General features: G+C 38.4%; 1 protein-coding gene across 1 annotated transcript in view; it reads left to right on the forward strand.

Annotated features, from left to right (window-relative positions):
- notch1b (notch receptor 1b) overlaps positions 1-18,084 on the forward strand; it is a 38,059-nt gene that overhangs the window by 11,870 nt on the left and 8,105 nt on the right. The window contains exons 3-25 of the mRNA XM_043238787.1: positions 848-1,110; positions 1,219-1,557; positions 3,893-4,015; positions 4,168-4,401; positions 4,668-4,823; positions 4,949-5,134; positions 5,387-5,500; positions 7,420-7,533; positions 7,749-7,982; positions 8,066-8,176; positions 9,537-9,729; positions 10,190-10,335; positions 10,438-10,551; positions 11,506-11,625; positions 12,136-12,288; positions 12,364-12,592; positions 13,077-13,278; positions 13,879-14,032; positions 14,149-14,333; positions 14,532-14,664; positions 15,649-15,906; positions 15,998-16,110; positions 16,917-17,488. Coding sequence (XP_043094722.1) covers positions 848-1,110; positions 1,219-1,557; positions 3,893-4,015; positions 4,168-4,401; positions 4,668-4,823; positions 4,949-5,134; positions 5,387-5,500; positions 7,420-7,533; positions 7,749-7,982; positions 8,066-8,176; positions 9,537-9,729; positions 10,190-10,335; positions 10,438-10,551; positions 11,506-11,625; positions 12,136-12,288; positions 12,364-12,592; positions 13,077-13,278; positions 13,879-14,032; positions 14,149-14,333; positions 14,532-14,664; positions 15,649-15,906; positions 15,998-16,110; positions 16,917-17,488 — 4,446 coding nt within the window. The remainder of the gene's footprint in view (positions 1-847; positions 1,111-1,218; positions 1,558-3,892; positions 4,016-4,167; positions 4,402-4,667; positions 4,824-4,948; positions 5,135-5,386; positions 5,501-7,419; positions 7,534-7,748; positions 7,983-8,065; positions 8,177-9,536; positions 9,730-10,189; positions 10,336-10,437; positions 10,552-11,505; positions 11,626-12,135; positions 12,289-12,363; positions 12,593-13,076; positions 13,279-13,878; positions 14,033-14,148; positions 14,334-14,531; positions 14,665-15,648; positions 15,907-15,997; positions 16,111-16,916; positions 17,489-18,084) is intronic.

Raw genomic sequence — 18,084 nt, forward strand, 5'->3', positions numbered from 1 at the left:
CTTATACTGAGTTAAAATCAGTGCATTTTCTCACAAAAATATTGAATCATTATGCTGATTCAAAACTACAATGTTGGAGATTGGCAGTCAAAGCAAGCACAGTTTGAACGGCCCGTCCCCGCAACTGAACAGAAAGTTTTGATTGGTTTTGCACAGACCTGGACCCAGCAGTCTAAGTGCCTGTCAAACCATGGCTCACTCTGTTCTCCTTTCTTTGTACTATTGGCAAAAAATAAAATGTAGCAAAGTTGAATAATTTTAAGAAAGTATTTGTAATTAGTTACTTTCTACCTCTGATTACATGTTCATAATCATATGACGGTTCAGTTGTAGAGTAAGTAATTTTGTAAATCGATAAAGCAATTGAGGTTTTTGCATTCCACTGTGTTTGTTTTTCTATGCTCAATATTGACATGTTTAACTTGACATGTTTGAGACAGTAATTTGCACGTGACAGCTAAGATAACAGTGCTCAAGGCAAAATAAGTTAAAATTTAAAAAGGTGTCCTTAGACCTTGTTTTCCCATTTCATTACCCTTTTTTTCCCCATTTTTGGCTTTAAAATGCTTACTCCTATACCAGGCTTTTCGACAAAAAAAGAAAAGACACACACACAACAAATCTGACATGCTAACATTACTAATTAATGTTTGTTGAAAGTAAGTTGAAAATGTAAATATAACGCAGTTGTTTCATGACAGTCCAGTCACATTATTATTATTTATACTGTCATCCAGTGTTAGGCTAATGCCATTAAAAGTGGCTTTACGACTGTGAAGTTTAAATCATATATTGAGTGCAGTATATACAGTACTAATTCTCCCTGTGCTTGTTTTCCACTCTACAGGTGTCCCGATTTGTTTGCCGGCACGGCGTGTCAGTTCCGCAATCCTTGCTTTCAGTCTCCGTGCAGAAATGGCGGCGTGTGTCGCTTGATTACTTCTGCCAATAAGGTTGACTTTGTGTGCAACTGCAGCCTGGGCTACACGGACCGACTGTGTCTCACTCCCACCAATAATGTGTGCCTTAGCTCCCCTTGCCGAAACGGAGGCACGTGTGAACTCACCAGCATCCACAGTTACAAGTGTAAATGCCCACCAGGCTGGTCAGGTAAGACCGCAGTTCAGTTAGAAACTATGTATGTGAGGATTATGAGCTAACGTTTTAAATCCAGACAGCGGTGGGCATCCCCTGATGGTAAACATTCTTTCTCACTAGGTAAGAACTGCCATCAGGCTGATCCTTGTGCCTCAAATCCATGTGCCAATGGCGGTAAGTGTAGTCCCTTTGATTCCGACTACATCTGCCACTGCACACCCTTCTTCTCAGGCCAAACCTGTAAACAAGACGTCAACGAGTGTGCCCAGAGTCCCTCTCCTTGCAAGAACGGTGGAGTGTGTGAGAACGAGGTGGGCACGTATCGCTGCAACTGTCCTGCAGAGTACACCGGGAGACATTGCGAGACTCTCTATCAGCCCTGTAACCCTTCACCATGCTACTACGGAGGCACCTGCGTACAGAAGGGAGAGACGAGCTATGAGTGCTCCTGTTTGCCAGGTAGGCATCCTCGACCTGTTAACCTGCACAAGGACTCTGTTTGCATGAGGTCAGAGTTAACTGCTCACCGCTATAAAGTAAAATAATTACCATTACCAACAAACACCATAGCTGTTAACATTTTGTTACACTGAACTGAAGTCTGACTTGTATAAAATCCTGTATTTGATAAAAATATTATTTCTCTAACCGAATATTAATTGCTTATATTATTGCTTCATGTAATTATTTTTTTCAGTAGTACGTTATCAAATCATTTATGTCAAGATGTAAAGTCAAAATGTGCACTAAATGATTTTTTTAAATATGTGAGTATATATATATATATATATATATATATATATATATATATATATATATATTATATACTCACAAAGATATATATATACACAGTTTAATAGTTTCATTGATTGAAATGGACAGAATGAACAGATTTTTGGAGATGAATAAAACCTACCGGATCTAAAACAGTTTGGATCGAGAAAGGAAGTACAGTAAAAAACACTGAAATCAACACAATATTCACAATGTTGCCATAATTTAGCCGCCTATGAATATGTGGATATTTGATATATTGCCTAGGTCTAAAGCTTATGTGCTTATGTACTTTGCTAACTTGTTCTAACATATACCCTTTCCTGGCTTAAGAGCTGTTTAGCATGCTAACATTCAAAGACTTGTCTTAAATACCCCTCATGATTATGGGACCTATGAACCTTTTTAATCACGATGAGGGCTTTAACTGACATTAGATATGTAACAAATGAGTTCATTAAATGACGGATCAATGGCAGCCTCTTAACTTTGATCACTCAGAGGAAATCCACTCAGCTTATTTTGACTCACAAGTGTCCTGTTGACGACATCGGTTCCAGCAGTAAGACAAATGATATCGGCCCTCTATCCGGGTCAACACTGAATGTAGAGATTTCAGATGAGCTCAGTGAGTTTGCAATAACAATGTAGTATCAGTGTTTCCCACAACTTTGGAACATGGGATAGGCTACCTCTCCCAGAATGCCCTTCTGACAGTCCCGTTTAAACCCGAGCTAGCCAGAGTACAGGCCGGCAGGAAAATATTTGCGCTTATCATGAGGAAATGTCTGAACGACAACATCCTTGTGCTGGTGTCCCTGGGTTAGAGGCAGTGTTGGGAGAGTGAGAATATGTGTATGTGTGTGTGTGTGTGTGTGTGTGTGTGTGTGTGTGTGTGTGTGCGCGTCTGTGTGTTTGCCTCCTATCACTACTCCTTCGATCCAAGCGGATCTCATAGCATCCCAGATAGCATAACCTCATCATTGAGGAAACTTGACTAAAGTTTTTTTCTTTCTCCTGTATTGTGTGCATTCATTGACTGCGAAGAAAGAATTCAAAGTATATGATGTGATCAGTTACGAAATATACCATAACTGCACGTTTTGGTGTTAAATTGTAGGAAATTGTGGTTAGAGTCAGTTGAGTCGTTGCCGTTGGTGCCTCTAACAGAATCCTGGTACTGCCAGTCTTCTCAGAAAAGGAAGACTATTGACCGCAACAAAAGTAACGACTGTTTTCAAATGTTTCACAACAATTTATTGCTCTGTTTATACCGGGAAACAATTGAATTTGCATGTTTGTGTTAAAGGATCTGTGCTGTGCAATCTGATATAAATATTTAGTTCTTTGTGGAGAAACATGAATTATGTCAGCAAACAGTTGCTCAAATATTTATCCATGTCTAGAAAATTTAATATTATGGGTAATTTATTAAGCGCTGATTTTTTTATGTCACACTACTCAAAGATACAGGATATGTTTGTTTTTTGGATAATAGTGCGAACAGCAAAAATCCAAAAATGGACATGTACACTGCCATTCAAAGTTTAAAATCATGAAGATTTTCAAATATGTTTTTTAAAAAGCAAGACTATATTTATTTGGTCAAACATACAGCAAAAATGATATTGTGAAATATTCTTACAAGTAAAAACAACTGTTTTCTATTTCAGGATATTTTAACGTCATGTAATTGTGCTCTTTTGGTGCTTTTTTATTATTAATGTTGTCAACAATTGTGCTGCTTAATATTTTTGAGGACTGTGACACAATTATTTCAGTATTCTTTGACATATATTGAATTCGAGTTGAATAGAAAGTTCTAAGGAACAGCATCTATTTAAAATAGAAATCTTTTGTAACAATTGTTTACTGTTACTTTTGATTAATTTAATTTAATTAATTTCTTAAAATAAATAAATAAATGACCCAAAACTTTTGAATAATATTGCATATAGTTCAGCTTTTAGGCTTTTTATTCATTTATTTTTTTTTACTGAAAGTGCTTGTTTGTTTTCAGGCTTCAGTGGTCAAAACTGTGAAGAGAACATTGATGACTGTCCAGACCATCGTTGCCTTAACGGAGGAACCTGTGTGGATGGAGTGAACACCTACAACTGCCGGTGCAAGCCAGAGTGGACAGGTACCAACTATCTTCTCAAACCCCCACAATTCACTTACAGATACAAAGAAATTATTATTATTTTGTTTTATCATAAGACTTTTTGTCATTTCTTCTTTGTGTCTGAAAAATGTGGTGAAATGAATATATATATGTATATGTTAATTCCTCAGGTCAGTTCTGTACCGAAGATGTCAACGAGTGCGACTTGATGCCCAATTCCTGCCAGAATGGTGGTACATGCTTGAACACACAGGGTGGATACAACTGTGTCTGTGTAAACGGGTGGACAGGGGATGACTGCAGTGAAAACATTGATGACTGCGCAGATGCAGCCTGCCACACAGGAGCCACATGTCATGATCGGGTGGCCTCCTTCCTCTGTGAATGCCCTCATGGGCGCACAGGTGTGCTTTTTTTTTTCTCTTTTTTTCATATGCATCATGTTTTGAACGCTCATTTTGTTGTTAGAGCAAATCCACTGAGGAAAATCTCCCATTTTCTACTGGAGCAGAAAGTCGGGATGGCACATATTAATTAGCGTGTTCTTTTTATCTGCTAAAATAAGATTTCATAGTCTAAAAAAATCTGCTGTACTGTTTAAAAAGAGCTGGTTCAATCTTATAAACTCCTGCATTTAAGTTAAGTGTCATTGTGTATTTCTGTGTTTTAGGTCTGCTGTGTCACCTGGACGACGCTTGCATTAGTAACCCATGTCAGAAAGGCTCCAACTGTGACACCAATCCAGTCAACGGCAAGGCCATATGTACCTGTCCTCTGGGTTACGTTGGCCCAGCCTGTGACCAAGACGTTGACGAATGTTCTCTGGGTGAGGAAGGGCTGTATTGCATACATAACGTAACATGCATGCAACAAGCAATCTGTGTTTGAAAAATGTAGCTTTTCCAATATTTTAATTGTAAATGTTTAAAGGGTGTTTTTGTTCCCTTTTAGGTGCAAACCCTTGCGAACATGCTGGAAGGTGTATAAACACAAAAGGCTCCTTCCAGTGTAAATGTCTGCAGGGATATGTGGGAGCTCGATGCGAACTGGACATAAACGAATGCATTTCCAACCCTTGCCAGAATGACGCTACTTGTCTGGATCAAATCGGAGGCTTCCATTGCATCTGTATGCCAGGTAGATATTCAGCATTTGGTTTAAATGCTCTCTATATATTACCGCCACACTGGTGATGTCATTACCTCACATGACCAAACTGTGGTCCAATAAATGGCTTCTTTTGGTAGTTACACTAATGATACTGATGCCCGACTAGATGCAGCTAATATATTCTGTTCATTACACACAAAAGAAGCGCTAATAGCATTGTGAAGACATGCTGAATTTTCATGCTAAGTCTGGAGCTTACTCCCCTATGTTAATTGGCAGGTTACGAGGGAGTCTTCTGTCAGATCAATACTGATGAGTGCGCCAGCATGCCCTGCCTCAACAATGGGAAGTGCATCGACAAGATCAACAACTACCAATGCGAGTGCCCCACAGGTGAGCGTGCAGGGGTCAATCACCTCCCAGGACAGAACACAGTGGAGAACACTAATCCCTGCCCTGAGGCAGGCTTACACAGCCCCAGCTAAAATGCTTCAAATAATCCATATGAAAGCTTCTGGAAAGTTAAAATTTCAGATAGTTTTTGCTTGAGTAAGATGATGGATATTGTATCATTTATGCACGTCAAAAACCTGGTTACGGTATGATTAGTGTTATTTAAAACAAAATATTTTTTTTCTAGCGCACAAATACTTCGGTTAAATTTTTTTTAAATAAATAAGGTAATACTTTACAATGAGGTTCATTAGTTAACATCAGTTAACTACATTAATTAACATGAACTAAGATTGAACAATACTGCTACAGCATTTAATAATCTTAGTTAACGTTAATTTCAGCATTTACTAATGCATTATTAAAATCACAAGTTGTGCTTGTTAACATTAGGTAATGCACTGTGAAGATTAACATAGATTAATAAAGACTGTAATAAATGTGTTGATCGCTGTTAGGTGTGTTAGTTAATACATAGAATAACATTTATTGAAATCGTTTAATAACCTAATGTTATTAACCTGAGATTTTTTAGCTTGGATATTCTAAATATATTTGTAATCATTATTTGATTAAACATTTTTAATGACTACATATTCAGATGTCTATTAGTAGACATTTTCTACTCTAAGAGTACTTTTTGCCCCTACTTTGACCCTCTGTCCAGTTCTAATGGCGTGAAACCAATTTTGTTGAAAATGTATGTTTCTGAAAGGCTCTTCTTGTACGAAAACGGCACATTCAGGCATAAATGAAGGAGTGTAGAGCGGAGGTAAAACAGCATGATGAGGTTGTGCAGGGATAGGGGCCTACAAGGACCCCCAAGAGTGGTGTAAAGGACTTTTAGGAGATAGTAAGCAGAAGAAGTGGAAGCTAGGCCCCTTCACTGTTTCAGATGGAAATCAGAGCTTCTTTTCAGCATGCGGCGCAGGGATCCTTTTCAGTAGTTGTACACACTGAATCCATAGCAACCACAATGGGCGCTTTTTAAAATGTGGCATTTTAGAGGCTCAGAATAAATTCCTGTTTTGAAGATGCATGGGACACTCCTTGATTACCAATGCCAGGGGGTCTCAGGGAATGGCATAACCAAGTCAGGAATTTGTTATCAGGATTATCACTATAATAATACAAGATATTTAATTACTTTTCTAAGTGATCAGACCTGACGATAAAAAGGACGGCAAAATCCCGTGGATTTACACTAAAGTCATATCTAGAGACCAGAATGTCTGAAAGTAGGCTACGAAGATTAACACATACCAACAATTGAGTTTTTTTATTGTTACTTTAACTTTGATAAATGTCCCATAAGTCTCCACGCTGATGGATTTGTAGCCCTTAATGTGTTCAGACTGTATATTTGAACAGCAGACGTCTTAAGCGAGGGATTAAAATAACTGAGGGAGAAAGCACAAATGTTGGGGGTTCCTGAGCGATGGGGTTGCTGAATAGCATGAGGTCAGGGGTTGCGTGGGGCTCTTTTGGTGAGACAGACTCGGAGAGGGGGGCAAAGGCTGGATGAGAGAATGCACATTGTGATGGAAAACTTTTACGGGACAAAGGAGGCAACCGGCATGGCTTGGCGTGCCACTGAATAGACAGTTCCTCTTTGTCTGGTGCCCTTGGTCAGGAGGCCTTGGAAGGTTTTTACCGCCATTTTACACCCTTCTCCTCCTCTCACTGTGATGGTTGGTTGAAAAGCAGCCTGAAAACCTGAGAGAAAGGGGTAAAGCTTGCAGCCGGGTATTAATGAATGCTGGCCATGTTGTATAGATGAGTGTGGAGGAATGAAGCAACTGCAAACCAGAGGAATCTTTGTATTAACCCCCTCCTCTTTCCTCTCGCCTTCCTATCAGGATTCTCGGGCAGTCAGTGCCAGTTTGACATCGATGAGTGCGCTAGCACCCCCAGCAAAAATGGGGCCAAGTGTATCGATGGGCCCAACATGTACACCTGCCAGTGCGCTGAAGGTATGAACACGCCGATTCAGCTTTTGTTATAAAAGTTATAAAATACATAGCATTTGATATTTCTGTTGTGAATATACTTTTTTTACAGCTTAAAAATATTTATTTGGCTATAAATTTATTTCTGAGTCATGGAAATACGCGGAAATTCCAGGGCCTAAATGTAAGGAAACATGTGTCATAATGAATATAATAAATGAATCTGTTTTCCTTTTTAGGATACACCGGGCAGCATTGCGAAACAGATGTAGATGAGTGTCTATCCAACCCGTGTCACTACGGCACATGTAAAGACGGCCTGGCGTCCTTCACCTGCATGTGCCGTGCTGGTTTTACGGGCCGTCTGTGTGAGATCAACATTAATGAGTGTCTCAGTCAGCCGTGCCAAAATGGAGGCACCTGCCAGGACCGTGAGAATGCCTACTTATGCATCTGCCCTAAAGGAACCACAGGTGCCACTTTTACTGTAATGGTCAAAAATGTGAACTCTTGCTTGTCAAAAGCTCTATTCTAAGATCTGTTTTTGTGTCGTCAGGTGCTAATTGTGAGATTAACCTAGACGACTGTCAAAGCAATCCCTGTGATTTTGGAAGATGCATTGACAAGATAAATGGTTACGAGTGTGCCTGTGAACCGGGATACACAGGTGAGTGCTCTTAGATTGTGTGCCTTGTACATTGATATATGGCAACTGTGCTAAAATATAAAATAGTCTCATTGATTCGAAATGGGAATTTAATGGAATAAATTTGGTCATTATATCCTCACCTTCTTGTCATGCCAAATGCATATGTTTTTCAGTTTTCAAGATCTTAACAAGAATTTGACAAATATCTTTTCCATACAGTTAATAGTGTCCATAAAAGGATCTATAAACTATTAAAAAAAACATGAAAAATGTGAAATTTACATCATTATTCATTGATAAAATCTCTGCATGTTCTTTGTATGTGGGGTTTTCTACCAAAATAGATATTGTTTATAAAGTAAACAGTAGACGTTTTACTTTGCAATGAGATAAAAAGATAAGGGTAAGTATTTGTTTCAGAGTTATGTAAGCAATAAATACCGTTACTGACATGACCAGTGCTATTGCGCATAACTGGTTTAGCCACTGAGAAATTCTCTAGCCTCTATAAGCAAAATTGTCAGGGTGGCTGTCTATGGAGAGTGGATGAGTTGTCTAGCATGAAGTCTTGCACAGGCTAGCAAATGAAAAGAGCAAATGGAGAGGTTCGCTAAAGTTACTTCTTCTCAATTTCTTGTACTCCTACGCGTATGATCTGGTATTTCATAAGAGATCTAAACAATGTCTCAGACTGTGCTCCGATTTGCCAACATAACAATTTTCAATCTAAACTCAAACATTTTTCCCCTAGACTAAACTAACCACACTCACAGTGTAACACTTACTGCATGTCAACAAATCTTATTTTGGAAAAGCCAGTGTGTTTGTGGTTTTATCGAGGCAGTCTAGGTGGTACTCTGAGCCCAGGTCTTTGGGGAGATGGGGAGTCAACAAAGAGTTCAGCAGGTGAGACAGGCAACAAAGCAGGGTGGGGAGAGACAGCTGGCCAGCGAGCACACATTCGGCCTGGGCCGTGGTGTTGGCTTACAGTCTCGTCCAATCCCCTGCCTGCCGAGCAGACACGCAAGCCAGCCCTCTCCCTCATTCAGCCAGAGATCTCCAGGACATCTGGGAGGTTGAAAAGAGAAAAGATTTGCAAAAGATTTGTGAAAGTCGATCTTTTAAAAGGGGGAAGTTGGCTTGTGCTTTAAAGACAAGTGACAAATGAAACCTCTGCCTTTATGCTGGCATTGCGTTCAGTGAATAGTGGTGCTGCCTGAAGTGGAGTCTGAAAGCTAGGCCTTACGCCTAGGATTTCAAGAAAAACAAGAAACGAAATGAATGCAGTTGATTCAGACGTTATTTTGACTACCATACGGCATGTGACACGGTATAACCATTTTCATAATTCTGCCTTTTTTTTTTCTTCCGTTTTTAGGGAAAATGTGTAACATCAACATTGATGAGTGTGCCAACAACCCCTGTCACAATGGTGGAACCTGCGTCGATGGAGTCAATGGCTTTACGTGTCTGTGCAGAGAGGGGTATCACGACACGACCTGCCAGTCACAGCTCAACGAATGCCTTAGCAACCCCTGCATACATGGACACTGTGAAGACAAAGTCAATGGGTGTGTATTATTTACATACGCTACCACATGAAAAGTTTGGGGACAGTAAGATTTTAGTTCAGAAAATAATACTTTTATTTGCAGGATACATTTGTTTTTTACATTTGTAATGAATACATTTTGTTCTTTTGAACTTTTCTTATGAAAGAATCATTGCATAGAACATTAATAATTATAACAAGTACTGAGTTTTTTGCATCATGAGCAAGATGGCATATTGGGTTCAATCCCCCTGAAAACGAACAAACAAACTAGCCTAAACCTCCTTTTCTGACTGGCCTTTTGGCTTTTAAGTTAGTAAACTAAAACAGTAGCTGATCAGACATTAGACATCGTCTTGGTCACACAAGAGACCTTATAACAGCAAACCAGATCAATTCAGGTTAATTCGTCTGGCGTTTTGGTCTAGAGCTGCTAGAACCAGTCAAAAACCATGTAAAACGGATCTCGTTTCTTACAGATATAACTGCATTTGTGACTCTGGCTGGAGTGGTGTCAACTGTGACATCAATAACAATGAGTGTGAGTCCAACCCCTGTATGAATGGAGGCACCTGTAAGGACATGACCAGCGGCTACGTCTGCACTTGCCGTGCTGGCTTCAGCGGTTCGTATCATTCAGCCTGCAAATGTACTGTAATTACAGCATGCGCTATGCCCTTTTGACCCCCGCTCAAACATATTGTGTCTCTCTAACATTTGAATATAGGTCCCAACTGCCAAACAAATATTAATGAATGCGCCTCCAACCCTTGCCTAAATCAAGGAACCTGTATTGATGACGTGGCTGGATACAAATGCAACTGTTTGCTGCCTTACACCGGTACGAGTATAGTTTAATTCATGACATTTTTACACAAACATAAACAATGATTTGCTAATTATTGGAAGGATTCTTATTCTAGAAGCATGTTCTTAAACAAATTCTCAGATATGCCCAGAAGTGCAAAAATGATTTATCAATATATTTTGTTTTTTTTTAACCTGTAGAAAATTCTAATAGAATTTTGTGGAAAAAAATTAAGACCTTAAAGCATTATTTATTAGTTGAAAAATTAACAGCTCGAAGAATGAAGCTAAATGTCTTCCCTTTTTGATTGGGTCTTTAAATAGCTTTAGCGATGCCGTTACTTTCTTGTTAGATTTTGCTAGTTTAGAGTCATTTATATTACAATTTCAAAGTCAGGAACAACAGACCCTCCTCCATCAGGCCCCTCAAGAGCTCTACAAGTATCTCTGTTGACAATACAGGAAAATGTTTTCAACAGACGACACATTTTTTCCTCTCAATGTGTTATTTGACAAAACAGATAATGATGCTCTGCCTCTGGAACAGAAATCATATTAATTCCCAGTGACTATCTTTTTGGAAAAATCCACACAGCTTTATATCAAAGAATAACAAAAATCTAGTCGTACCAGGGTGGGAACAGTAGCCTGTCATGTTTCCTGTTTGCCCTGCTTCCTCTCTCACAGAAACGCAAATGGCCAGACAATGGCAGGAAAACCTGCTGGCTTCCTGCAGGGGCCGGCCGTCGTGGAAACAGATAGGCCAAAAGTGCTTTGCTTTGCTAGGACTGACAGTCTAATCTCCAAACAGAGAAAAGAGGAACTGCTACAGAATTTGTACCGAAACAGTGTCACCTTCTAAATTTAGGCCCAATAGAGGAAGAAGGTCTCCTAAGAACATCTTAAAATGCAAAACGCTAACTAAACTGGCAAAACAGTGCAGACTTTTTCTAATGCTTCGGGTTGTTTAATATATTGTATCTTCCAGGTGAGAACTGTGAAACCCTTTTGGCTCCATGTAGCTCTAAACCCTGTAAAAATGGAGGCGTTTGTAAGGAATCCGAAGACTATGAGAGCTTCTCTTGTGTGTGTCCTGAAGGATGGCAAGGTATAAAATTCATAAATCTACTCTTTTTTTTTTGTCTTGTTTCCAGCTAAAATTTCTAGAAATTCTTAAATCAAGAAAGGTTTTCTAGACAAAAATCCTTAAGGATTTTAAAAGTAAAAATTATTAGTTATTAGTAAATAAAAATTATATCATTATCAGAAAAAAACAAGTCAAAATAAAGTGAGTTTTTGCTTAGAACAAGCAAAATAATCTGCCGATGGGGTAAGCAAAATAATCTTTAAACTTTAAATAACTATATTAAATAAAAGCAAAATACATTTTATTAGTATAGTTATTTTAATATAAAGTTACAATAAATCAATATATTTTGACATTACTTTTTATTTTGCTTGTTTCAAAACAAAAACAAAAACATTTAATTTTGACTTTTTCTGAAAATGAGACTATAATTTTTACTTGTCTAGAAAAAGCTAGAAGAGCAGTAATTCTGTCCTAGCCTCAATATCGTGCATAACTACATTCATACTTTGTGCTCTCCCGCAACTGTAGGCCAAACATGCGAAGTGGATATCAACGAATGTGTGAAAAACCCTTGTCGAAATGACGCCATCTGTCAAAACTCTATCGGCAGCTACAAATGCAGTTGCAAATCTGGCTACACAGGCCGCAACTGTGAGACAGACATTGACGACTGCAAGCCCAGTGAGTGTCCCAGTTCAGCCTGGTTTCAGTTTAGTTGATCTCGCCCTGATGTCTAACCCCGTCCTTTTCCTGTAGACCCTTGCAGTAACGGTGGCTTCTGCAAAGACGCCGTGAATGCCTTCACTTGCACCTGCCTACCAGGTTTCCGGGGGAGCAGATGCGAGGAAGACATTAATGAATGTGACAGTAACCCATGTAAAAATGGCGCGAACTGCACTGATTGTGTGAACAGTTACACCTGTACCTGTCCATCTGGATTCAGTGGGATTCACTGCGAGAACAACACACCTGACTGCACTGAGAGGTAACAACTGCACTCTTATTTGCATCAGTTCTGTGTAAAAATAGTCATCGTTTTGGCTGCTGTTACAATCAAGAGCCAACAAGACAAACACAAAACATCGAATCAGTAACAATTATGTACTACAGCTTTTCTGTGTTTATGATTAAACAAAAGTAGCATTTTTAAGAATTTTTTATTTTTTTATTCTGACAAAAAAAGTTAGCATTATTGTCCTATTCAACACAGCTATGATGGAAACACTGAGCCCAGCTCAGTTTTCAGAGTCTCGTTGTTATAGTTAATCCTTGTCAGTCAACCAAAGTGTACCAAAAAAAAGCATTAGCAGTCTGTCCTCCTCTGTTGTCCATTAGTGCCCCCTCTGGTAAATAAAGGACGATGCAACTATAGAGTCATCACACACCTTTATATATTAATTAAAAAATGACATGATGTTAAAATAACGTAGTAAATAAGACTGATAATCATTATTATTTTTTTCAAACAGCTCTTGTTTTAATGGCGGCACATGTGTGGATGGCATCAACAGTTTCACTTGCTTGTGCCCGACGGGGTTCACTGGAAACTACTGCCAGCATGACATCAACGAGTGTGACTCCAGACCCTGCCTGAATGGAGGCACTTGTCAGGACAGCTACGGCACATACAAGTGCACCTGCCCTCAGGGATACCATGGCCATAACTGCCAGGTGAGAAGTCAAAGATACAAGCAGTTACCTTCTACTTTTCGTAGTATTTTCTCTTTTTTGTAGCTCCATGGTTTTAAGACAAAGGAGCACTCTTCATGTGAGAGAAATGTCAATATAAATATATGTAGAATTAAATTTCTTTACATTAAAATGAACCTTAATCGTACTTAAAATGTAATTTTAATCATATAGACATTTCCTTTATTTCCATATTAAGTTTTCCATATTATACTTATATAAAAATACAGAGATAATATGCATCACATTGTATCACAAGTATGACATTGTTAGCTTAGAAACAAACAAACATCAAACACTGTTAATATCAATAGAATAAATAGCATAATTTAGCTTGGCCACTTTTTTAGAAGCCCTAGTTCCAGAAATATTTTTTGCAATTGAGATTAAGTTATTCTTCGTTAAACAATTAACAGCTATTTTTATTAGATTTTTTTATTTTATAATATATAATTTTTAATATACGCATTTATGTTTTTCACTTGTTTTAAGCATTTATTTAAAAATAAATGAATTGCGATCTATCCCTAATTCAGCAAAACAAAATGAAATGTTTATTATGGATGAATTGTTGTCTTGCAGGAGCTGGTGAACTGGTGTAAGCCGTCTCCCTGTAAGAATGGAGGCATCTGCAGACAGAGCGGCACTAAATACAGCTGCCAGTGTCAGACAGGCTGGACTGGTTTATACTGCGACGTCCCAAGCGTTTCTTGCGAGGTGGCCGCCAAACAGCAAGGTAGTTTTTTTTTCGCTGTTTGCATGCATGCGTCTAAAATGAGCCACGTGCCATTTCTTCCAGGGCTGTCCGGCGTTTCACAAGCCTGCTGTTATGTTTGCTTCTTCCACTTTTAGGTGTGGAGGTGGCCCGGCTGTGTCGTAACTCTGGCCAGTGTCTGGATGCTGGAAACACACACTACTGTCACTGTCAGGCCGGATACACTGGCAGCTACTGCGAGGAGCAGGTGGATGAATGCATTCCCAATCCTTGCCAGAACGGAGCAACCTGTACTGACTACCTGGGCGGCTACTCCTGCGAAGTAAGTCAAGAAAACCCGGTGGTTGGGGACAGAAGCGACTGTAGAAGAAGACACTTTAGGTTAATGCCTGATAAATCTTCCTTCTTTGTAAGAGAATTGCTTGTTTGGCAAAGAAGGAAGAAACCGCCAAGTAAACAGAAACAGGCTTGTTTCATGTTTGGCATTAATTCGCCTCGCTCCTTCTCTTGTTTCTTGAAGTGCGTGCCAGGTTATCATGGAGTGAACTGCTCTGATGAGATCAATGAGTGTCTGTCTCAGCCCTGCCAGAACGGAGGCACATGCATCGACCTGATCAATACCTACAAATGCTCCTGTCCTCGGGGAACACAAGGTCAGCCATCACTTCCTCCTCTGTTTTGCTCTTTTTGCCCATTCCACACTTCATTAATTAGGTCTTAACTGTTATCAGCAGGCTTAGACGTTTCTCTCTGATTGATGTAGTCAAGCTTAATTACAGCTCATAGATGGACTTTTATTTTATAAAATGGATAGAAACTTTCAGTGTGTTATATATTACCCAGTTGTATTACGTAAGAGAAATGTCAAAATATAGTGAATTATTTTAACTCTAGTTATATTAAAATAATGATACTAATAACAATAGGAGTTATTATTACTAATAACAGCAAAATGTAATTTGAAAAAGTAATGAGTTATATTTATTAGAATTATATAGACACATTTATCATGTAATTAATGATGAATTATCCACAGTGCATCTAATTAAAATTGAAATGTTTATGTCTGCTCTGTATTTTTATGTTTGGAGTATCTCATTGTTAGCTTTATAACATGCTAACATCCTTTTTTATAGTCAGTAGAGTGCTTTTTCTGTGGCCTTGGTTCTGGAGGGATTGGAAAAAAGTCTTAGTTAAACAGTTAAAGTCACAAACCAAACATACCAGCTACAGAATGAATCAACCATGACTGAAGCAAACAACTACAAAAAAAAAAAAAAAAGACAAAGGTGCAAGAATGTGCAATAAGAACTTTAATAAGAACTTAATAACAATCCAATGAAGCATCTTAAATGACAACCCCAAAAAAAAAAAAAAAAAAAAAAAAAAAAAAAAAAAATATATATATATATATATATATATATATATATATCCTTTCCTCAGTAGGTCAGTTTTTAAATGTGTATTTAAATATGGAGAATATAAGCAATTTTTTTTTCTAATTCTACAGTAACCAAACTGTTGCACTCTGTTTTAAGTCATGTTTTTTCATTTTTAAATCAGTCAGTAATCAGTCATTGCTGCCTTAGAGGACAGCCTTAATTAATTAAGTCCTTTCCTCTCCGCTTCTCTCTCAGGTGTGCACTGCGAGATCAACATTGACGACTGCACACCCTTCACCGACCCCGTCACCCAGGAGCCCAAATGCTTTAACCAGGGCCGCTGTGTGGACCGTGTGGGTGGGTACCACTGCATTTGCCTGGCCGGATATGTGGGGGAACGCTGTGAGGGCGATGTCAATGAATGCTTATCGAACCCTTGTGACCCCCGTGGCACACACAGCTGCATCCAGCTCACGAACAACTACCGCTGCGAGTGTCGCACGGGATACACAGGTACAGCACAGGCCACTGGACCAGTGTGTGCTTTGTTTTTGAGAGTAACTCTGCATTCTGATAACATATCTATATTTGTGGGCCCTTGCAGGTCAGCGCTGTGACAAAGTGTTTGATGGCTGTAAGGGGAAGCCTTGTCGTAATGGAGGCACCTGCGCTGTGGCTAGTAACACTCCTCATGGCTTCATCTGCAAATGTCCACCGGTTAGTCATATTGAAACATTTAGACATGGTTTTCTGAACCTGATCTGCATCATTTAGCAATCCTGTTCTTGCCACTTCTGTCTTATTATTTCATGCCAATCACATAGGATATGAACTAACTGGGCTTATCCTACAGACATCATACAAACATACGTATGGTAAAATTTATTATAAATTATATATAATATAAATGATTAAGTTATCATTTAAAACTATTTTTATCGTTAGTTTTTCCATTTTAAACTTTTTTATGTTTCAAAAAATAATTATATATAAAAATATAATTTTCTCTAAAAAATGTTTGCACTAACATGAAAGATTAGTCATTTTTTCAGCAAGGACACACTCAATTGATAAAAATAAATAAATAAACTTAAGTTGTAAAAAAAAAAAAAAAAAGTTATTTCTATCCAAAAAGTTGTTTTCAGCTTTGACAATAATAACAAACTTTTGAGCAGCATATCAGCATATTGCAGTTATTTCTGAAGGGTCATGTGACCCTGAAAACTGAATAATGGCTGCTGAAAATTCTGCTTTGCCATCACCATTTTATAAACACATTAAAATTAGTGCTGGGCAATGATTTATTATGTGTATATAAATACACACATCCATGTATCATTTAAGAAAAATAAGTTAATAAAATATATTTATTTTGGTTGCAATAAATCATATGGCAAGCACTAATTTTCAAATACAAAACAGGTATTTTAAACTTTTAAAAGCACTTAAAAACTTTTAACATAACTTTGGAATGGTACTATATAGATGTGCTTTGATACAGATCTTGTGTATGTCTCATTTAGGGTTTTACAGGCTCAACGTGCGAGTATGACGCTCATGCCTGTGGTACTCTCCATTGTAAAAATGGGGGTACATGCGTTTCTGGTCAAAAGAGCCCCAAATGCCTGTGCACCCCTGCCTTCACTGGTCCTGAGTGCCAGTATCCCACTGAGGGTCACTGCACCACCAATCCATGCTACAACGGAGGCACGTGTGAGTACATCTCCGAGGCCCCATACTACCACTGCATCTGTCCCACCGACTTCAATGGCCTCTTCTGCCACATCCTGGACTTCAGCTTCCCAGGTGGCCCTGCTCGAGATATCACACCCGCTCCCAAAGTGACCGTGAGCTGCGAGATAGCAGAGTGTGAGAACAAGAAAAGCAACAAGATCTGTGACGGCGCATGTAATAATTACGCCTGCGACTGGGATGGAGGGGACTGCTCGCTGAACTTCAATGACCCGTGGCAGAACTGTTCGGGCGCGCTGCAGTGCTGGCGCTATTTTAATAACGGGAAGTGTGATGAACAGTGTCACAACGCTGGATGCCTCTATGACGGATTTGACTGCCAGAGACTGGAGGGCCAGTGCAAGTGAGTGCTATGTTGTACATTTGTAATCATAGCTAATTAAAATGAGCAGGAAGCTTTCTTTAGAAATCCATATTTTCCACTCTCAGACAATTTCTCTTCAACAGCTCTGAAAGAGGCATGGAAATAAAAATAAATCAAAATCTTAAAGTCATGCAACATTTCAGTCGAAACACTTATGCATAGTTTTCTCTAGAATCTTAAATATTTATTTTTTTCCCCAAAATTTTTAAGAATTTAAAATTCATACTGTAATTCTGACAGCTAGAGAATTGTGAAGATTAAAATAAAGTGAATTTAAATACAGTAAAAATTATCTGAAAATTAAAGGTTAGTATTTTAGTAAAATATATACACATATACATACACACACATATATATATATATATATATATATATATTTACACATACATACACATACATAATATAATGTAATATATAATATAATATTATATAATATTCCCCATGTATTTTAAAAAAAAAATTTAATTAGATTAAATAAAAACAAAAACATGCAACAAATTAAATCACTCTGATCTATTTTTGTTAAATGGTAGCTTGGCCAACATGGTTTATGGTCTTGTAGTTCAGCTATTAAG

The sequence above is a fragment of the Puntigrus tetrazona genome, chromosome 5 (assembly GCF_018831695.1).
Source record: "Puntigrus tetrazona isolate hp1 chromosome 5, ASM1883169v1, whole genome shotgun sequence".
Taxonomy (NCBI): Eukaryota; Metazoa; Chordata; class Actinopteri; order Cypriniformes; family Cyprinidae; genus Puntigrus; species Puntigrus tetrazona.